Here is an 8573-nt window from a genome sequence, read left to right on the forward strand (position 1 = left end):
GAATGGAATTGTTTCCTTAATTTCTCTTTCTGTTTTCTCATTATTAGTGTATAGGAATGCAAGGGATTTCTGTGTGTTGATTTTATATCCTGCAATCCACTGACTTTTGAAACCTGCTCTAAGAGATGTGGTGGTAACACTGAGTTTAGCTCAGTTTGAGCAATATGCTTGTTTCTGCTGTCTCTCCTAATAAGCCTTGTTCTCTGAAAGTCCCAATTAATCAAGTTTTTCTGTGATGACTTGGAATTAATTCAATCAAGCGATTGCAGATTTGGCCCCAGAACGGAATAGCCTGTCGATGAAAATCCCAGGATTGTCACTCATAAAACTTTTCAACAACATGGCTTGCATTTCAGGAAAAAAGTGGGAGCAGTCCTAGGCTGAAACGGTAACTTTTTCACTGTCCATCTTGAAAGAGAGTGCATAAAACCTGTAGGGGAGAGCAAAGTCCCCGGTTAAATCTGTGGTACACTTATGCACACGTGTCATACATCAGTACAGCCTGTTTTTTCTTTTCAGGCCCAAACTGCTTTGCGGAGACCGCTGTCATCCCTGCCGGGAGAGAGGTGAAGACGGACGAGTGCACCATCTGTCACTGCACCTACGAGGAGGGGACGTGGCGCATCGAGCGCCAGGCCATGTGCACCAGACACGAGTGCAGGCAGATGTAGGGCCGCCGCCCGCGCCTCGGCGTCTGCGGGAGCCCTGCCCCGGCCGGGACTTCTGGGCGACTCTGGGAGGCACCGGCCAAGTGCAGTCTGCTGGAGCCCTGTCCTGGGACCTTCTGGGCGACTCTGGGAGGCACCGGCCAAATACATAAGACTTTCGATGAGGAATCGTGAAAACTGTTGGTCCTTATGCTTTCTATCACAAAGACTGCAAGAGAAAGAACTGGACGTATTTCAAAACATCCACAAGAACTTTGGGCAAAAAAAAAAAAAAAAATTCCGTCTCTAAATAAATGTGCTATTTTCACAGTAAGTACACTGAAGTCCACTATTATATATGAAATGTATTTCTATAATCCCTCTATTAGAGAGCTTCTATACATGTTTTCTATAGATACAGATTAAAAATGCTGTGTTGTCAACTGTCAAGAGCTGTGTACCTGCGTTTCTTTTTCAGTCCTGATTCCATCACAGGAGGTTATTTGCAGTCGCTGATTTTCCTTCGAATCTTGAAAATATTGCACCCATGAATGGATCATGAGATAAGAGAATGGATTTTTCCTGAGATCCTGTCCCAAATTCGTTTTAACTTTTTATTTTACACTGGAGTGTAGCTGATTAACAATGTTGTGACAGTTTCAGGTGGGATCCTGTCCAAATTCTGTTTCATTACAGAGATGTATGTAGTGTTGATCCTTACATGAAAGTGAAAGTGAAGTCGCTCAGTTTTGTCTGACTCTTTGTGACCCATGAATTGTAGCCACAGAATTTTCCAGACAAGAGTACTGGAGTGGGTGGCCATTTCCTTCTCCAGGGGATCTTCCTGGCCCAGGGATCAAACCCAGGTCTCCCACATTACAGGCAGAGGCTTTACCTCTGAGCCACCAGGGAAAGGATCCGGTCTAGTTTACACAAATATTAATACTTCCTTCTTGTACCTTTCTGCTTTTATTATCTCCATGCTCAGTCATTTGGGAGATGCAGCTACAAAGGTAACCAATACACCATTTTTCTCTTCATTCAAAGCCCCCACACCGTGGGCCATGGGTAGATGCGCACAAATATGTCATTTCACATAGTTCACTTCTTCTAAGCGTGACTTTACATAATGTCATACATGGAGGAACAGGATATGCTGGACAATCTGCATTATTGGTGCCTCATGCTGAAGAAAGTAAACAGGGGACCTTTGTTTCTCAGAGGAGCGGTAAGGGAAACTGAACCCCCGAACAAGTCTATGCCTTCAATCTACACGCAGTACAGACAAACCAGCTAGTCCATGCACTCGTGGGGCTGATCCTTTCTCCTCCACGACTGGCATAGTCCAGTCCTCAGTGAGAGCCCTGTGTTCATCACTCCGCAAGAGCCAAGTGAGAAAGCAGTTCTGCTGAATATGTTAAAATAGCACTGAAGGTCACGTGCAGTGTTCCTGGAGTTACGTGTCCTTCCAAATTGACTCCATTTCTCTTCATGTGGATAAAAGAAGCCATTTCTCTTCATTTGGATAAAAGAAGCCACTGCCAGTCCCCGCGGGTCTGATCAGTGTGTGTTAGAGAATACTTCTGCCCTTACCAATCACATCAACACTTGGCACACTGATGAAAAAGGTAGCCAGAGATTAATTGGTTTATGGAGAAAAGGGAGAATTATGGTCACTCTTTGACATCTTTAAAGCTTTTTGTCCCATACATTTATTCCAAAATTTAAGTTAAGCATCCATTAAGTACAAATTAATTGTGACCACAAAAAAGGAATAAATCATGGTTTCCTACCTTAATGGACTTTTGCCTCTGGTGTAGCATGAATACGAAACGACTGTGTGCTGTGGTGGGAGCTGTGCTAGATGTCAGTAGAGGCAGTTGGAGAGGCTTCATTCCATACAAAGAAATCATTCAGTCATTAAAGTAAAGTATGAATAATACAAGGAAATTTGATACTTTTGTCATCACTAAAAAATTGACCCATGTGAACCTTAGTAACCTGCAAAGCCACTGCTAACTGAATCCTCTGGAAATTTACAAATGCTTATATTTCATTTTTATCTTGGGCCTGATGGGTTCTGCACACTGCTTTTCATGAAAATCCTCAGGGGAAGTGCTACCCAGACAATCTCAGGTATGATCAGCTTTCCAAAATTTAATTTTTGGCGTTAAAGGCTACTAGACATCAGCCATCTCTCCATCATCCCAGGGAAACATTTTATGGGCCAAGGTTATACAAAGGTATGATTCTGCCAACAAACAGCCCAGCCCCCTGGGGAAGTAGGGTTGTCTCAGCACACAGGAAGCCCCTCCACTCCCCGGGGGACGTGTTGCCACTAGAGACCTCACCTAGGCGGCCCAGAGTCCGCCGGCTTCCCTTGGTGAAGTCATCTCTCCCCGGGGGCAGTGAGCTCAGTGAGAACTTCAGGTAACCTGCTGCCGTGTTGCGCAGAGACAGTGCACCTGATGTCATCCTGGGACACTGTCTGAAGTCGTGTGGCCCACCCTGGTCCCAGGAGTGTTTCTCAGAGTCGGAGTCCTGGGGCGGTTATCTCAGTAAGCTAACCCCCCTCCTCTTTCCACATAAGGATGATGTAGCACCAAACACAGGGCAGGTCATGGATTAATGACACAGCACAGACTCAATACAGAATGTTACTACGTGTACTCTTGCTCAAGAGAAACACGTGATGCTCGGGTTCTTTATTCCATGGTGTTAATTTAGACTTTCACATCCATAACGTACGTTGGGGGGAGATTTGGTTTCCACTTGTCTTCTCCATAGAACACTTTCCTGAGATTTCTAACGATGAAACTGCTCTATTCAATAAATGTAATGACCTCGAAACCTGCATTATAAATAGGGGACAGATTAAAGTTACTGATTCCAAAATATGATGGTTTTGACATAGCACTGAGGAAGGAGCCTCAAAATTCAAGAGCAGAAGTGGTGCGTGCCAAGTCGCTTCATTCATATCTGACTCTTTGTGACCCCAGGGATGGTAGCCTGCCAGGCTCCTCTGTCTGTGGTATTCTCCAGGCAAGAATACTGGAGTGGGTTGCTGCACACTCCTCCAGGGGATCTTCCTGACCCGGGAATGGAACCCGTGTCTCTTATGTCTCCTGCACTGGCAGGTGGGTTCTTACCACCACGCCACCTGGGAAGCCCACAGAAGTGGGGGAAGAACTACAATTTTTAAATACAAATAGGTCTGCTCCAGGAATACCTAATAAATATTGTTGAATGACTGATTCAAGTGAAAAAAAAAGGAACTCATGCTTACCAATGTATTACATTAATTCATTTCAAATTATTCAAACTACATATCTGAAAACATGAAGGTACTTGTGTAACAGTAGAGTGATTCTGGAACTTTCTAACCTGACCTTTTAGATTTCCAAGTTAGAGTCATTCTTTCGGTTATAGGCTCTTTCTTCGTTGGATGGATCCATCAGTACTTGGACACTACACAGAAGCCCTGGGGAGTTACCAAAGCTCTTATTTCACTATTGCACACAACAGACATTAGCTGTACCCTTGGTGATATGCCAAGCCTGCAGTTCAGATGGAGAGGTGAGCATGTGCTTGCCTTCAAGGAGTTATATGCTTTGAAACTCATTTGCATTTGATTATTTCCTTTTTAATCTTTTCATACCTTCCATGCCTTCATCTCTGGTGTGCAGGAAAACATATTAAAGGACAAATTCTCAACATTTAAAAATTTTTCCCGTCATGAATGTTTAATAAACTCTTCTCTTCACTCCCCCAATGTTGTGTTGTGTATCTATAGTGTTAAAAAAGAAGTCCAAAATTTTTCAGAGAATTCAGATGTTTTTGATTATTTTGTTTTGCTTTTAAGCATTGAAATGGACTTTGTAATGTGTCCATTAGTTGAAACATGCAAATACAGTTTCTAACAAGCATTATTGAAAACTACATCAATTATTTTAAATATAGATTAGTGAAACAGTGAAAACAAAAGCATAGACACAAGCCAAATTAGTTAAATAGTAACAACTAACTCTATTTGCTTTAATAGGCAAGAGATCATCGGCTTTTTGTTTTCAGATGTCTCCCCACTGACACACGGGGCAGTTCCAGCATCCCTTTAGTGCTGTGCTGTGCTGAGTCGCTTCAGTCGTATCCGACTCTTTGCAGCCCCACAAACTACAGCCCACCAGGCTGCTCTGTCCACCGAATTCTCCAGGCAAGCATACTGGAGTGGGTCGCCATATCCTTCTCCAGGAGATCTTCCTGATCCAGGAATTGAACCTGAGTCTCTTGTGTCTCCTGCGTTGCAGCAGATTCTTCCCCCACTTGCCCCGTTAGTGGCACCACTGATTACAGCACATGGTTTCTCTGGCCAGTGTAATTTGGAACATAATGCTCTCACTAGATGCCCACTCACTAGCACTCTAATGGCTGATGCAGTCATTTTCCCTGAATAATCTGGTTTACAGCGAGCAATACACATATTCTAGAAAAAAATGCATTTTTATGGTTCGTCTTTTCACATTGCAACTGCCACTCCTCACTGTTCCATGCTCCTCACTGCAAATCAACCTCCCAGTCTACTTTATTTTCCTAAACATAGATTTCCATTTTGACTGAATTCTCCCAACTGCACACAGAACTGCCAGCCTCCTCAGCATGGCAGACTAGCATCTTCACAAATAGGTCCAGGTCCACACTCCGACCCAGCCACTGGCTCATAGCACTTAGGCCCTGGGGGCCTCAGACAGTGCTCTGAGGATGTCTCAACCTCCCACCCCTGCCTTTTCGGTGCTGGGAGAGTGGAGCCACTTTTCAGGAGGAACCTTAAGGGTCGTTACTTGTGAGGAGCCTTCCTTAGTCCAGATTCTATGGTCATTCTATGCCCCACCATACTATTCACTTGGTATCTTATTTTAGCATGCTTTACTTTCTAAAATTAAATTATTGTTGATTTACAATGTTATGTTAATCCTGCTGTACAGCCAAGTGATTTAATTGTACATATAAGCACATTCTTTTTTGTATTCCGTTGTGGTTTATCACAGGATACTGAATACCGTTCCCTGTGCTGTACAGCAGGACTTTGTTGTCTATCCATTCTCTATATAATAGTTTGCATCTGCTGACCTCACACTCCCTATCCATCCCTCCCTCACCCCGCCCCCTCTCGGCAGCCGCAAGTCTGTTCTCTATGTCTGTGAATCTATTTCTGTTTCATTGATAAGTTCTTCTGTGTAATATTTTGGATTCCACATATAAGTGATATCATATATTCATCTTTCTCTTCATTTAGTACAATCATCTCTAGCTGTATCCATATTGCTGGAAGTGGCATTATTTTGTTTTCTAAGGCTGAGTAATATTCTATTGTATATATACCACATCTTCTTTATCCATTCCTCTGTCAATGAACATTTAGTTTGCTTCTGTGTCTTGGCTATTGTGAATAGTGTATTTAAGCATGATTTCAAAATCATATCATACTTTGCCTTATGGTTCATTTTATTTTTACTCTGTTCTTTAAGAGCTCTTTGATTCAGGCTATTAGCCAATCCCTACTGTTGCAGAGTTTAGGTTCAGCAGCCATAAGACAGTCATTGGCCATTTCTGATGTAAGTCAGGGAAGTTTAGTGAAGTGAAAGTCGCTCAGTTGTGTCCAACTCTTTCTAACCCCATGAACTGTAACACGCCAGGTTCTGCCCATGAGATTCTCCAGGCAAGAATACTGGAGAAGGTAGTCTTTCCCTCCTCCAGGGAATATTTTGGTGTAAACTTTCTGATGCTGAACATAACTATTTCTTATACTGAGGAGACACTGGTACTCACTGATGATAAAGCAAGTCTACAGTTTTGGTATTTATTTCCTATTTTTGGAATGTAAATCTCTTATTTTAGACCTTCTTACACAGTTGTGAGTGCTCCTGCACATTTGAACTTTTTACATGATTAAACCACTCGATAGTATCTAATGAATCAATGAATCAATGAACTGAGTTATCAGTACAGAAAAGTTTCCATTCAGTTCAGTTCAGTTCAGTTGCTCAGTCATGTGTGACTCTTTGAAACCCCATGGACTGCAGCAGCCAGGCCTCCCCGTCCACTGCCAACTCCTGGAGTTTACTCAAACTCATGTCCATTGAGTCAGTGATGCCATCCAACTATCTTATCCTCTGTCGTCCCCTTCTCCTCCCACCTTCAATCTTTCCCAGTATCAGGGTTTTTTCAAATGAGTCAGTTCTTCACATCAGGTGGCCAAAGTATTGGAGTTTCAGCTTCAACATCAGTCCTTCCAATAAATATTCAGGATTGATTTCCTTCAGGATGTACTGGTTGGATCTCCTTGCAGGCCAAGGGACTCTCAAGTCTTCTCCAACACAACTGTTCAAAAGCATTAATTCTTTGGCCCTAAGCTTTCTTTATAGTCCAACTCTCACATCCATACATGACTAGTGGGAAAACCATACTTTTGACTAGATGGACCTTTGTTGGCAAAGTAATGTCTCTGCTTCTTAATATGCTGTCTAGGTTGGTCATAACTTTCCTTCCAAGGAGCAAGCGCCTTTTAATTTCATGGCTGCAATCACCATCTGCAGGGATTTTGGAGCCCAGAAAAATAAAGTCTGTCACTGTTTCCCCATTTTCCATGAAGTTATGGGACCAGATGCCATGATCTTCATTTTTTGAATGTTGAGCTTTAAGCCAACTTTTTCACTCTCCTCTTTCACTTTCATCAAGAGGCTTTTTAGTTCCTCTTCACTTTCTGCCATAAGGGTGGTGTCATCTGCATATCTGAGGTTATTGATATTTCTCCCGGCAATCTTGATTCCAGCTTGTGCTTCTTCCAGCCCAGCGTTTCTCATGATGTACTCTGCATATAAGTTAAATAAGCAGGGTGACAATATACATCCTTTCCCTATTTGGAACCAGTCTGTTGTTCCATGTCCAGTTCTTACTGTTGCTTCCTGATCTACATACAGATTTCCACAGCCTATTGGAAAAGTGTTAAAAATTTATGGTTGTCTATATTTAGGGCTTTCCCATTGTCTCAGTATGTAAAGAATCTGCCGGCAAGTGTCAAACTTCAATCTGAATTTGTAAAGAACCTGCTGTTCTAACCTAACATAGAAATGTGGCAATTAAGTCCACATGCCTAATTTTAAAAGTAATAAATCTCATTGAACATTAAGTGACACATGACAGTCATGCCAGCTGAGAATACTCAACCGAAGTTTCACTAACATTCAGAAAACGTAAATGAAAATGTGGTCTAACTGCTTGGCACATGGGCATTTTTTGGTGTAAGGAATACATTTTATTTAATTCCTACCTGTTAGGTTCAGATAAGTACACAAAGCCTGTGGCTGCCACATGATTTAGACACAGAATCAAAAATAATCAGGATTTTTGAGCACATTATTGACAAAGTCTGATGAATAAAAAAATTTTTTTAATAGTTACACCTAAGTTTTAATTCAATTTTCAGAAAATATAAACATTTCTCAATTTTACATAACATTTAATAATTAATTTCTTACTTTAAAAAATCTTGGAAATAATTTCAGGCAAACTGTTCTTCAATATACTTTCTTAGCATATTTGTTTTCCCATTTTACTTACCTTATCAAAAGAACACAACTATTTTTCTGTATAATTTGAGGGTTTTTTTTTTCTTCATAAGCATATATTTTCCTATAATTAAAGAGTGAAAATATGCAGTAATATGTATAGTTATATACATATTACATATATATACATATTACATATGTATACATATATACATATTACATATATACATACATATATAGTAATATAAATAGTTAGTAAACTAACAGACTAGTTTATTTCATAGTCTGAAATAACCCATTTAGGCAATCAAGAAACACAAATTGTAAGCCAAGAATTATGCAATTTACCCAGGCAGGATTTAAT

The 8573-nt window shown here is 41.2% G+C and overlaps 1 protein-coding gene across 1 annotated transcript in view; it reads left to right on the forward strand.

Annotated features, from left to right (window-relative positions):
- The window catches only part of VWC2 (von Willebrand factor C domain containing 2), a 134096-nt gene extending 133425 nt beyond the window's left edge, over positions 1-671 (forward strand). Inside the window, exon 7 of the mRNA XM_010831051.1 lies at positions 520-671. Coding sequence (XP_010829353.1) covers positions 520-671 — 152 coding nt within the window. The remainder of the gene's footprint in view (positions 1-519) is intronic.
- Positions 672-8573: the final 7902 nt, after the last annotated feature.

Source organism: Bison bison, unplaced genomic scaffold, assembly GCF_000754665.1.
Source record: "Bison bison bison isolate TAMUID 2011002044 unplaced genomic scaffold, Bison_UMD1.0 scf7180017864522, whole genome shotgun sequence".
Classification (NCBI taxonomy): domain Eukaryota; kingdom Metazoa; phylum Chordata; class Mammalia; order Artiodactyla; family Bovidae; genus Bison; species Bison bison.